At 44.7% G+C, this 14,312-nt stretch overlaps 1 protein-coding gene and 1 long non-coding RNA gene across 2 annotated transcripts in view; one reads left to right on the plus strand and one right to left on the minus strand.

Moving 5' to 3' along the window:
- The window catches only part of LOC310830297, a 63,139-nt gene extending 51,043 nt beyond the window's left edge, over positions 1–12,096 (plus strand). The window contains exon 3 of the long non-coding RNA XR_014557555.1: positions 12,042–12,096. This is a non-coding gene — a long non-coding RNA (uncharacterized lncRNA). The remainder of the gene's footprint in view (positions 1–12,041) is intronic.
- Positions 771–14,262, minus strand: LOC310829970 (vomeronasal type-2 receptor 26-like). The gene is made up of 6 exons (XM_083709246.1): positions 13,987–14,262; positions 12,962–13,244; positions 11,332–12,186; positions 9,524–9,751; positions 2,634–2,760; positions 771–1,693 (listed from the first exon to the last, which is right to left on the minus strand). Exons 1-6 carry the CDS (start codon positions 14,253–14,255, stop codon positions 795–797), a joined length of 2,661 nt encoding a protein of 886 aa, XP_083565372.1. The 5' UTR covers positions 14,256–14,262; the 3' UTR covers positions 771–794.
- Between the last annotated feature and the right edge of the window lie 50 nt (positions 14,263–14,312).

Here is a 14,312-nt window from a genome sequence, read left to right on the forward strand (position 1 = left end):
AAAACCTAGAAAGGAATGAGACTTTTAAATAATAATAACGCCTCTCAATGTATTATTTTTTCTGTTCAGTTTCTAATCAATTACCCTCTGAGGTTCTAGTCAGGTCTGAATATTTTATGGTACTGATGGCAGTTTTTTGGTTTCCAAATAATGCTTAAGGTTAAAACAAGATAAGGGGCTCCTGTTTCAGAGAGACCATATTTTGGTTATAAAGAAATTGCACATAACAATTGTAACATGTAAAATATAACACAATTTAATGGTGTGGATAAAGAGAGATTACATTGTTCATATTTTGGTAGGAAAACCCTGTGACGTTACCATATGTGAGAGAGTGCTGGAGGGGAAATAGTTAAATAGGCTGCACAGACAGGACCCAGGGGGGTGGTCAGCAGGCCTATAAAACTAGTTCTGGGGGGAGTTCGTTGGGAGTTGTGGGTGGGTAGTTGGTTGGTTTTTGAGTGGGTTTGCTGGTTGGGAAAGGCAGTTGGTAATAGAGAGACAGTTAGGGCAGTTGGTCGAGTGTGGGGTGGTAGCAGAGATACAGAGAGGAACATAAGACTAAGAAAGTAAAGAGGAACACTGTTGGGAATGCTGTAATAGTTTTGTTTTAAGTCTGAAATAAAATACACTCTTCTTTATGAAATGAAAAGCTGACTGAGACTGAAGTGATTTTACCAGAGAGGACCTGGTTGGTGGCAGCGGATTAGTGGGGTACGGGTCACTAGTCTGTGAGACGACCGGGGGCTCCGTACGAACGCCACAAACCCCCACAAAGAAGAAAAGATAATTCATTATTTTCTCTTTATTAACTGTTCCTTGCTGTTCAGATCAGGCCTCAACACAATGATGTAGCATTTGGGGGCAAAGATGGAACCTAGTATCCCAGCACTGGAGGCCAAGATGGTGAAGATCTCCACAGCCACCATGTATTTCCCCTTGGTGCTCAGGTACACGGGAACAAAGGAGATCCAAACACTACAAAACAAGAACATGCTGAAGGTGATGAATTTGGCCTCATTGAAGCTCTCAGGCAATTTCCTGGCCAAAAAGGCTACAACAAAGCTGATAATGGCCAAAAAGCCCATGTAGCCCAGGACACAGTAAAACAGGGCAACAGACCCTTCGTTGCAGCCTAGAATGATTTCCCTCATCACAGAGTGCATGTCAGAATCAGGGAATGGGGGAGAGGTTCCTAACCACACAGTGCAAATGCCCACTTGGATAAGGGAACAAGAAATCACAATGGAGCTTGCCAGTCTTTTCCCCACCCACTTCCTCATTTGGGATCCTGGTTTGGTGGCCACAAAGGCCAGAACCACCGTGATCGTTTTGGCCAGAACACAAGAAACAGTCACTGTGAAAACAAGGCCAAAAGCCATTTGTCGCAGCAGGCAGCTCACTCTTTCTGGAGGGCTGAGGAAGATCAATGGGCAGAGGAAGCAGAGCAGGAGGGAAGTGAGGAGAGTGTAGGTGAGGTCCCGATTGTTTGCTCTGACAATGGGTGTGTCCCGATGTTTAATGAAGATGACTAGGACCACCAGTGTGAGGAGAGAGAGAGAAAGAGCCAACAATGCTAAGCTCATCCCCAAGGGCTCTTTAAAAGACAGGAAGCTGATGGTCTTTGGAATGCATTGTGATTGTTCCATGTTGGGAGAATGATCTTCAGGGCATGCAACACAGTCATTCATATCTGGAGAGAACATAATACATTCAGATTTCAGATGTGTTGCAAAGCAGCTGCTAATGGTGCTCGGTATGGAGCTCATAAGCATAAATTAGATATAGCACAGATATTTCCAGAGTAACCAGATTGAGAGTGATGCATGAGAACCCCACCTCAGCACTTTGTGTTGGGTCATGTGCAGAGGCGGAGCTACTTGCTCTGACACCCAGAGCGGCATGTGGGCGGCACTAGCCAGTCCACAGGGGCAGGGCTAGCAGCCCACACGGCAAGCGTCCCTAGACACCCTCCGCCCAAGCGTCAAGTGTGGGGGGCGCTGTTAGCTGCCCATGCAGCAAGCATCCAAGTGCGCTGCCAGTGCAGCGAGCGTTGGGGGGAGGGTGGCGTGGTGATGTCAGCCCCCTCAGGGATTACACCCAGGGCGGTCCACACACCATGCACCCTCCTTCCTCCGACAGTCGTTGTGTGGTTGTCCTGTGATGGCTTACTAACTCCCCATAAACCATGCTGTGCAGTTTAGATGGACAAAGTTGGTAAGTACAAATACAAATCAGCCTCGCATTATAATTGTTCAGAACAGGAACTCAGGAATGTGTCATACCAACTCAGATCTCTGGTCCATTCAGCTCAACATTGCCTGCTCTATTTTAACATTCATCATGGGTGACAAATCCTTTTTTTTTTCCGGTGGGGGGCAAGGGCAACGTCCATATTCCATTATGGGGGCTGTGTGCCAATAGGCATGGAGGAGAAATTTGATTTTGTTGACATTTGGATGGGAAAGTTATTTAAATTGTACTTCTTGAACCAACACAAAGCATAATAGAGTTTCCCCAAAAATGGTACAGTTCTCCAATCAAACAAAATGTACAAATTGCAAATTTCCATAACTTTCCCATAATTTCTAACATTACTTAGTTTTGAAAAGTATATCCCTTTTGTTTCTTACCTTTCTCAGATGAAATCTTTCCTTGAGGACATGGAGCACAATCATAGCAGCAGAATGGCTCCCCCTCCTTCTTTTCCTTGCTGGAACCAGGAGGACAACTTGGGTTACACACAGAAAGGGGTGGAATCTGCCCATTTAAATAAACACTTAAACATTTTAGCACACAGAAATCATTAGCACTTTTTGTTTCCTTTTTCTACCAGCCAGCAGTAGGAAGACACTAAACTACTTACACGAAACTCAGTGCCAAGCTACTCATTTTGTGTTTGAAAAAAATTATACTTCATTATATCACTGTGGAAAAGAGGACTGCGAGAAAATGGAATCTTATTTGAGTGATTGTTTTTTTAAAAAAATAATATTTATTGCTTTTAAACACTACAAAGAAAAAGAAAGAGAAGAGAAGAAAACAAAGAAAACAATACAATATATAAACAATACACAACACAGCACAACACAACGCTAACACAATAAACTAAACAAAACCAAACAAAAACAATTTAAAACGCACATCTTACCATACCAATATCTTAACTTTCATTCCCTTGTTTCAACGACCTCCTCACACCTCCCTTTTTGTATTCCACTTCTATTAATTGTTTCAGCAAATCCTTTCCATCTTCCTCTATTTCTGTCATATAATTGTCTTAACATATTTTAACCTTATTTTCCCTTTAATACTCTAATAATCTATTTATACTTAATTCCTTATAACATTTCTACTAAAGCCGTATAACTCCATTCCAACATTTTTCTAACACTCATTAATTTTACATTATTTCTATAAATAGTCTTTAAACCTTTTCCAATCTTCTTCCACCGTCTCTTCTCCCTGGTCTCGGATTCTGCCAGTCCTTTCCACCAATTCCATATAGTCCATCAACCTGGTGATCTTCTGTCCGATGCTCTTAACTCTTTTCCAAGTCCCTTCTGCGAGTCTTCTTCGTACTTATACAAGAACTTTGCTTTGTCTTCTACTGATCTTATTTTTATTTTCCTTCTTTTGAAGCTGGAGTAGATCTCGGGGAAACTCCCACCTAAAGATGATTTTATTCCTTCTCGACAGGGCAACCAAATCTCCGTAGTTAAACCTAAGATCCAAAAGGTTTTTCAGGATGTCTTTAAAAATTTCCTCTCTTGACTGTTGTTCTTCTAAGTTCTTCTGGTAGAGTCTGAAGGCCCTCACAATTTTAGTCTCTTCTTGGCCCAAGTCCAGGTCCCCAAAATCAGCAAATTCCTGAGTGAGAAAGTCCATCAAACCTTCCCTCTCCAGTTCAGGCAGGGCTCTGATCCTCAAAGTCTGTTTTCCTTTAGATTCAATCGTAACAGGCATCAACTTATGATCGTCAAGTTGCATGTGTGAGGCTGGGACTCTTTCTCTCTCCAATTGTGTTACTTTAGGTTCAACGGCAACAGCTTTCTCCTTAGCCTTCTCTGCAGTTTGCCATGTCAAAGTAGATTCCTGTGTCAATTTCTGGATAGTTTCTGTATTGGTGTTCACCTTTTGTCCCAAATTATTTATACTTTCTATAGTTAAATCCACCTTCTTGTGAAGCTGTTCCAATGAATCATTTATCTTACATAATACAGCCACTAAGGCCTCTTCTGTCGACATTCTTAACAGATTCAAGGTCATTCCCAAAGTCTCACAGCTTTATCTTGCAGCTGGAGATTCCCCCAGCTCAACTCTTGTAACAGTTTCAAAGGCTTCCTCTAGAGGGAAACAGTTTCTATTTGTATTAGTCCTTTTAAACACCGTTCAAACAATAAAGTTAATTTCAATTTTCAGTTACTTTTACTCCTTTTTAAGAGCAGACGGAGAGAATAGAAACAATGTATCTCTCTTATTTAGCTAGCTGTCAGCGAATGTTCTATTCACTGTCAACGAACAATCCAAAAATGTCAGTCTTACTAGCAGCCCGTTTCCAGGTTCGGAGCAGTGGTATTTTGACTTTCTTCACTCTCTCCTGCAGGCACACACAATCCAAAACTTCCCCCCTCTTCTCCTGCTTCCAAGGGGGTTTTAGTATTTTCTACCGATGGAAATTTAGTCCTTTACAGTAGGCTTTCCTTTAGCTTATAGCCTCTTTGCTACGATCTATTTACAAAAGGGGGAGGCGGACTTCCTGTTTTGAACCTCCCCATTTCGGTGCCAAATTAAGACGTTTGAAAATCCAATTCTCTGCTCTACTCACGGGTAGTTGCTTTAAGATCAAATTGTCCACAGGAAAAAGTCAGTGCTCTCCGGCAACAGCTATGCGGCTTCACTCCGTGGAAGAAGCAGTCAATTCGAAGCACCGCACCACTCACCCCACGTCGCTCCGGAACCCCGAAACCAGGTTTCCCCGCGAGTGGGGGAGGCACAAAAGGTGCCAGCCAAATCCCAGGTTCACAGGCTTCACCCGCCTGTGATTTTTAATGGGTCTCCGCCTTCGCCGTGGCGGCCAGACCCAAATTTCCACGAGGCAAATTCTTCCCGATCAGAGGAATTCTGCCATTACCGGAGGCGCCAACCCGGAAGTCCCCTTATTTGAGTGATTGTTACATACCCCGAGTACCCAAAGAAAATCGGCCAGGTTTGAATGCACCTGTATTGATATTTGAATTACAAATGGCAATTGTCAGGGGACTGCCATCGGAAAGGGGGAGGGAGGCAGGGGGATACAGAGAGCCTCCAGTGATTCTGAGAAGCAGCTCCTTGTCTGGCAGTGGAGAAAACCATAACTCCAGCGGACCTGGGGGGGGAGGAGTAGCCAAGTGAAGGGAGGGCTCAAAGATGCTACAGAGAGCCCAAGAGCCTCACCTAGCCCGGCCGGCCAGGAGGCACACACGCCGCTTCCATCACCCTGCTTGCGCAGAGGGGTGAAAGGTAAGGAGGGGAGGTAGAGATTTGGGGTCTCTAAGTTCTTATGCTGGGGGAGAAACAGGAAAGGGGCACTCTTGGAATCTGCAAGTGACTAAGACAGACATGAACTTTGGAGCTGTGCACCGTAAATGTTGTTGTTTAGTTATTTAGTCATGTCCGACTCTTCGTGACCCCATGGACCAGAGCACGCCAGGCACTTCTGTCTTCCACTGCCTCCCGCAGTTTGGTCAGACTCATGTTTGTAGCTTCGAGAACACTGTCCAACCATCTCGTCCTCTGTCGTCCCCTTCTCCTTGTGCCCTCAATCTTTCCCAACATCAGGGTCTTTTCCAGGGAGTCTTCTCTTCTCATGAGGTGGCCAAAGTACTGGAGCCTCAGCTTCATGATCTGTCCTTCTAGTGAGCACTCAGGGCTGATTTCCTTAAGAATGGATACGTTTGATCGTCTTGCAGTCCATGGGACTCTCAAGAGTATCCTCCAGCACCATAATTCAAAAGCATCAATTCTTCGGCCATTAGCCTTCTTTATAGTCCAGCTCTCACTTCCATACATCACTACTGGGAAAACCATGGCTTTAACTATACGGACCTTTGTTGGCAAGGTGATATCTCTGCTTTTTAAGATGCTGTCTAGGTTTGCCATCACCTTTCTCCCAAAGAGAGGGGTCTTTTAATTTCATGACTGCTGTCACCATCTGCAGTGATCATGGAGCCCAAGAAAGTAAAATCTCTCACTGCCTCCATTTCTTCTCCTTCTATTTGCCAGGAGGTGATGGGACCAGTGGCCATGATCTTCATTTTTTTGATGTTGAGCTTCAGACCATATTTTGTGCTCTCCTCTTTCACCCTCATTAAAAGGTTCTTTAATTCCTCCTCACTTTCTGCCATCAAGGTTGTGTCATCTGCATATCTGAGGTTGTTGATATTTCTTCTGGCAATCTTAATTCCGGCTTGGGATTCATCCAGCCCAGCCTTTCGCATGATGAATTCTGCATATAAGTTAAATAAGCAGGGAGACAATGTACAGCCTTGTCGTACTCCTTTCCCAATTTTGAACCAATCAGTTGTTCCATATCCAGTTCTAACTGTAGCTTCTTGTCCCACATAGAGATTTCTCAGGAGACAGATGAGGTGATCAGGCACTCCCATTTCTTTAAGAACTTGCCATAGTTTGCTGTGGTCGACACAGTCAAAGGCTTTTGCATAGTCAATGAAGTAGAAGTAGATGTCTTTCTGGAATTCTCTAGCTTTCTCCATAATCCAGCGCATGTTTGCAATTTGGTCTCTGGTTCCTCTGCCCCTTCAAAATCCAGCTTGCACTTCTGGGAGTTCTCAGTCCACATACTGCTTAAGCCTGCCTTGTAGAATTTTAAGCTTGCTTAACCTTGCTAGTGTGTGAAATGAGTGCAATTGTGCGGTAGTTGGAGCATTCTTTGGCACTGCCCTTCTTTGGGATTGGGATGTAGACTAATCCTCTCCAACCCACTGGCCACTGCTGAATTTTTCAAACTAGCTGGCATATTGAGTGTAGTACCTTAACAACATCATCTTTTAAAATTTTAAATAGTTCAGCTGGAATACCATCACTTCCACTGGCCTTGTTATTAGCAGTGCTTTCTAAGGCTCATTTGACTTCACTCTCCAGGATGTCTGGCTCAAGGTCAGCAACCATACTCCAATTTTCTTGAACAGATCTCTGGTTTTTCCCATTCTATTGTTTTCCTCTATTTCTTTACATCACTCGTTTAATTTTGATGCTGCCCATCTAGTGATGCCCATGTGTAGAGTCGTCTCTTGTGTTGTTGGAAAAGAGTGTTTATGATGACCAGCTTGTTCTCTTGACAGAACTCTATTAGCCTTTGCCCTGCTTTGTTTTGAACTCCAAGGCCAAAATTGCCAGTTGTTCCTTTTATCTCTTGACTCCCTACTTTAGCATTCCAATCCCCTATAATGAGAAGAACATCCTTCTTTGGTATCATTTCTAGAAGGTGTTGTAAGTCTTCATAGAATTGGTCAATTTCAGTTTCTTCAGTACCGGTAGTTGGTGCATAAACTTGGATTACTGTGATGTTAAATGGTCTGCCTTGGTTTTGTATCGAGATCATTCTATCATTTTTGAGATTGCATCCCAGTACAGCTTTTGCCACTCTTTTCTTGACTATGAGGGCCACTCCATTTCTTCTACAGGATTCTTGCCCACAGTAGTAGATATGATGGTCAGCTGAACTAAATTTGCCCATTCCTGTCCATTTTAGTTCACTGATGCCCAGGATGTCAATATTTATTCTTGCCATCTCATTTTTGACCACATCCAGCTTACCAAGGTTCATGGTTCTTACATTCCAGGTTCCTATGCAATATTTTTCTTTACAGCATTGGACTTTCCTTTCACTTCCAGGCATATCTGCAATTGAGTGACCTTTTGGCTTTGGCCCAGCCGCTTCATCAGCTCTGCATCTACTTGTACTTGTCATCTGCTCTTCCTCAGTAGCATGTTGGACGCCTTCCGACCTGAGCGGCTCATCTTCCAGCATCATAACTTTTATATGCTGGTTGTTTGTCCATGGAATTTTCCAGGTTGTGGGACATTGAACACCAGGAACTAACAGCAGCAGCAAAGAAAACATGCTTCCTTCTTAACTTTCAGCTTTCTTGGGCACATGAAATTAACCACAATTATCTTGAATTTTTGCTCAATCCTCAAGAAAGAAGGGCATTTTCGCTGGCCAGGTTTAATTCAATAATAATAATAAATAATAATAATTTATTATTTATACCCCGCCCATCTGGCTGGGCCTCCCCAGCCACTCTGGGCGGCTTCCATAAAAACCAAAAATACAGTAAAATATCACATGTTAAAAACTTCCCTGAACAGGGCTGCCTTAAGATGTCTTCTGAATGTCAGGTAGTTGTTTATCGCTTTAACATCTGCTGGAAGGGCGTTCCACAGGGTGGGCGCCACTACCGAGAAGGCCCTCTGCCTGGTTCCCTGTAGCTTTGCTTCTCGCAATGAGGGAACCGCCAGAAGGCCCTCGGCGCTGGACCTCAGCGTCCGGGCAGAATGATGGGGGTGGAGACGCTCCTTCAGGTATACTGGACCGAGGCCGTTTAGGGCTTTAAAGGTCAGCACCAACACTTTGAATTGTGCTCGGAAACATACTGGGAGCCAATGTAGGTCTTTCAAGACCGGTTCAAATGCTTCAAATTCAAATCCTTCAAACCTCCTATGGTGAAGCTTCTTGAGAATGGTGGAAGGAGAAAGAATTTGCACATGTGAAGACCATCAGGTGGAAACTCTTAAACATATGGTTCTTAAATGTAAACTATATGTTGATCTCCGCCAGCAGTTCCTAGGTATCTGAAGAACTGTGCATGCACAAAAAAGCTCATACCAATAAAAAACTTAGTTGGTCTATAAGGTGCTACTGGAAGGAATTTTTTTAAATTTTGTTTTAACTATAGCAGACCAACACAGCTACCTATCTGTACCTTACATGGCAACAACCAAAACAATATCAACCGCAGATCAAAAGGCGAGAGATATTTTAATCTGACAACAAACTGGGAGAAGAGGTAAGTTTTCACCTGGCGCCTAAAGATATGTAGGGAATAGAGCCTCTTTGGAGGGGGACAGACTGATTTTTAAAAAAATTCTTTGGCCCCCATTGTTTGAGTCCTCCTAAATCTAAGAAGTCCATTTCCTCATTCCACTGTTGGTGAGAAAAACAGCTACCCACAAACTCAATAGTCCCTGATTCCTTCCCATCGGAGCAACAAACACCTTAATCTTGACAAGAGACTCATGATATACCCTGGGACAGAGAGAGAGAGAGACAAGGTAGCAGTCACATGCATGCCATATCAAGATGCAGGACAAGACTGGCCATGGGTGTTATCCTGGACAAGATGGGCCATTGGCCTGATCCAGCAAGCTTTTCTTTTGTTCTTATGTAGTGCAGAGGAAAATCTAAAAATGCAATAATATTGTTTTCCTATATTTCATGGAAGTAGGAATTATGCCCCACCTGCTGAAAGCTTCTGTGCCAAACCATTCTGTTGTCATCAATGGAAAGTTGCTGGCCTGGGGTGGCTTGCACATCCACCCTTCCAACCTTGACCCTCACGAAGGAGTTATTTGGGAAAGTGACCAGGTTGGTAATATCAAAGCCAGCTTCTACTTCCCTGTTCTCACTAAAAGATACAGTTTCTCCAGCAGAGTTGTTGAAGGAGACAGTCCTGAGGAAGGGATGGAGCTGCATTGGAAGAAAAAGAGCAACTGTGAAGTAATGCATATGTCTCTCCTTATTGGCACTCACGATGCCTCCAGTCTGTCTGTGCAGTGTTCTCTATACCAATATTTTAGGAACTGTAGCCATTTTTGTAACCGAGCTATGTTTGACTGCCTGCACAACTGACTGCTGTATGGAAAAGCACATGAATCAGACCTTTGAAGAGCTTTGCAAGTAAACAATGTATAACTTATTAATGATGCGACCTGTCTTTGTGCTAAGGAAGTGGGATGTTTTGGGATCAACTAGAAGGGGTACTGTCAGAGCCGCCCCTATGTCCCAGCTCACAGAGGACCAACGCCCGGCTATAGTTATATACAAAGGTCTTTATTGACGTTCAGTTTCCATTTCAAAGCCGCAGCGTGCAGCTCTACGTCTTAAACCCTAGACCGGCGAAGCTCCGTCTGAATCTCCTCCCCTTCCACACCAGTTTAAGACTCTAGCCTTGCTCCACCTCTTCCTTAGCTCCTTCCTCCTCTGGGCCCTCCTGCCCGCTGGGGTTTCATCCTTTCTGGACTCTTCTGACGCTGACCCCCCTGATTCTTGCCCCTCCTTCCGGCGGGCTTTAGGACCTGGCTCCCTATCCGGGCTACCTGCTGTGCCGCTCACCTGTACGTTTGAACTTGGCGCACGCGCCCAACCGGTAACCTTCCTCTTGACCGTTCCCCCGCTCTCTGATGGAGGCGTGGTCAATCCTGACTCATCTTCTCTCGCTGGTGGTGAATCCGCTGGACCCGATACCTGGGACTCCTCCCCCCCACTACGCTCTGGTGGGGAAGCTGATCCTGATTTCCAACTGCTGCTCTGGGAGTCCCCGCTGGCCCCTTGCTTCTGGGGTGTCCCCCTTGGGGCCCCCCTTGCCCTGGCTACCGGCGCCCCCTTCTGTGAATCTTCCGATTTGCTGGAGAGGCTCATGGAATCTCTCGGGCTACTGTCATCTTCTCCTGCGCTGCCCTCGGATTGCTCACCCTCGCTCTCCATCGCCTCCCCTCCCTGCGCTCCCGCTGCGTCCCTGACAGGTACATTCTAAGGTTTTAACGCCTACATTTCATGCCTTTATTTGCTGCATGGGTTGCCATATTAAATCTCTTCTAGGGTTCTCTCACCAAAGAGTCCAACAAGAATGATATTGTTTAGCAAGCTCAGCAAAAACCTAAAAAAAAAAGGTTTTAAATCCTCTCCCTTACTGTTCCCCATCCCACTTCCCCAGCCACAGATACTTTTTTCTCCAGGTCCACCGGCCTCTCCCGCCCAGCTCTCTCCTATTCATCTCAGTATAGGCATGGATCCTCCATGTAACTTGTATGTAGAGGGTACGCCTTCACTAACAGGTTCTCTTCCAACTCTATGATTCTATGATTCTGCATGCAAAGGCTCACACAAAAAATGGGACAGGTCTGGTACTTCACTGTGTTACTCCGTGAGTAGCTTTTCTGCACACAAGGGGAGAATGTGCTCTTACACTGGAGCTTGAAATTTTTCAGGGTGCTGTTTTACATATCACTGCCTACGTCTAATAAATTATATCTCATGAGAGGCATTACCTGCCAAGGCCAAAGCTCCTGCATTTCTCCTTCCACCGCTGATTTGTATTTGGTCCTGGACAAGAACATGGCATGTAAAGCATGTGCCGTTGCATAGACAGCATTATAAAGACTGTAGCTGTGGCCAGACATGGTCATCTCAAAAGCAGACGAAATTAGATTCTCCAGCTTCTCCTCTCCAGTGCAGGTTCTACTGGCCTCCTCCTCTGTACCGGAGTTTGGAAATAAACAGAGAAATACCTCTGCCCAAAACTGCTTGACAAAGCCATTTCCATTTGCCTCAAAAGGATTTTGTGCCTGAAGAAAGGCTTTGAATCCTTGTACCACATTTGAATGAATTGTAAAGCAGAGGGAACCATGGAAGACTTGCATATTCTGGTTCATTTGATAGGTCGTAGCCGTGAAATCTAGCTGTGCTGTCAGAATCCACACCTTGCCCACAGCTGTCTTGGCCACATATTCCAATTCACCAAGAGCTACTATGTTTCTCAAGGGAAGCATGGACTTTGTTCCTCCATAGAAAACCACCACCTTGGATTTACTTTCCATAATAGCTTGATAAATTTGGATCCAGTGGGGAAACATGTCATAATACTCAGCCAAAGATGTCGGTTTCAGGGTTGTCTCTGAGAAAGCCAAGCAAATGCCTTTCTGGGAGAGCAGAGGTTTCAGCGTCTGAATAAATCTCTCTCCACTGTCATCATCCACAGCGAGCAGCCCAACCCATGTCCAGCCAAAGTGCAGAAGTAACTCAACAATCCCAGTGTACTGATGGGCTTCATTGGGCACCATCTTGTAGAAGGAAGTGGATTGGCTTTGACCAGCATCTTCTGGGGCAAAGGAGCCATAAGTGAGCTAAAGGGAAATAAAGGAGCATCATCTACAATTGCAGAAGGACTGGGTATGGGCATCCAGGGCCTTCCCACCCAGGGGGCAAAATGAGCCAGTTGCCTTAAGAAGGCAGGTTCCAGAAAGCTGGGAGGGGTGGCAGATTGCACCCTGTGTTTCTCAGCCTCCACCTCCTTCTCTGCCACCCCTGCATGCCCAGTTTCCTCAACTCCTGGTTCCCTCTCCTCCCCTCTCCTTTTTTTTATCCACTCTGATCTCTAGGCTTTTTCTTTACTGCTCCTTTTCTCTCCCCTGTTTCTTTCAAGTTGCTTCAACACAACATTTCAGCTCCTGATTTCATGGCGTCTTCCCTTCCTCTCTCAAACCACTAACACACAGAATCCCCATCAAGTGCCACAATGTGTGGGCAGCTGACTCCTGATTGTCAGGCTTCCAGCTTTGCAAGCGAGCAACTTCAGTCTCCAACCAGTAGGCCATGGAGCAAAGGTGAGAGGGTCTCAGTCAGCAGAATGGAATTTGGATACATGTTTTTAGGTGTGTGTGGACAAGGAAGTGAGGTGAGATCTCTTCCACCATTCCATTAGCTTCTCCTTCATCCATAGACACTGACAGTTTGATGCTACGCATTCTATTTAACTGTGCAAAGCACACTGCGAGCAGTTTTGTGAAGGGCAGAATCACTCTCCTTTGTCTCTCACAACTATTTCTCTATTATACAAATCCTTTCTGGATAGAAAATATCATGGTGACTGAGTGTGAAATGCCCAAGGCACTATCTTACCTGGGGAATCTTGTAGGTGCCCAAGATGTTTGCCAGGTAGACAGAGGTATCCAAGTCCAGTCCCCCAATAACTGCCACCAGGTGTCTCTGGATGTTGCACTTGTAATTGGGCACAATTGTGGAGGGAAGTTTCAGAGCAGCCCAGTAGGTCATCCTTTCATCGAAGTAACTGTCATAGATGTGGAATCCCAAGGTGATATTAGGTAAGATCTTGGGGTTCTCATTGATCTCCTTGACAGCAAATACCAAGGCCAGAATATGCTGGTAGTTCTTTGGCACAATACTGCAAAGAGAATTTTATGCTGTATGATTGAGAGATATGCTATGCATGTTGTTCAGGGGCCTCTTTATGATTCTTGAGTATTTTAGTGTAAATTTTGCTCTAAATTATACATACCTGCAGAACAATTTCCTTTAAAAGAGCAGAATTTCAGCTTAATGTAGGACTCATTCAGACCTCCCCACTCCTGTCATTTTTCTGCAGGAAAATCTGATCTTTACCACTCAATTGGAACTTACACCTCCCTCATAACGTCTCCCAACTGACAGTTAACTGACATTTCTTCACTGATCACTACCTTCAGCTGAATACAGTTGGAATGTATCTATTCCAGGCCAAGCCTATAGCTATTAAAGACAATCATCTAGCCTGACTTGGATGAGAACCTGACGGGTTATTCGAGCATCACCTCAAAGGAGAGGCTAGCCTTTAAGACACTTCACAAGAGAGTTTCTGAGAGGAAGATTAAGAACAGAGAAGGGCTTTCCATCTGAAACTAGCAAAGGTTAAACTTTGAGTCCTCCTCTTGTTAAACTCTCCTTGGAAGAGATTTGGTGGAATGTGGGGAGGAGAGAACACATCAACAAGACCAGGCTCTCTCATCTCACTGACATATTCAGATCTGCATTTCCCTTCAGTGGACGGAAATCCCACTGAAATCAGGGGAACTAGATTCAGAGGAGGCCTGGTTAGAGCTGGGGGATATTTCAGTACCATCTGATTATTTGACATTTGATGTCTTTACTGGGTATTAAGGCGCCGGTGGATAGTTAGCCTTTCTTTGAAGTCTTCTTTGTCTAAAGCAGCAAAGAGATGAGAAGCAAGTCCGCCAACAATAAGATGACCAGGTTGGTAGTATTCATGTGGAATTCTGGACAGATCATGGACGGTGCAACTCATGGTCTGATTGCACACCAGATATGGCATATGAAAGAGAAGGGGCACAATAAACAGCAGCACACTGAAGCACATATTCTTTCTCATCAGCCTTATTTCCATCCAGCACATGAACATTGCTTCACAATCAATATCAATACAATATTCTGCCTTGTCACCAAAGACACCTCTAAA

This window comes from Podarcis gaigeae (genome assembly GCF_964106915.1).
Source record: "Podarcis gaigeae genome assembly, chromosome: 13".
NCBI classification, from domain to species: Eukaryota; Metazoa; Chordata; class Lepidosauria; order Squamata; family Lacertidae; genus Podarcis; species Podarcis gaigeae.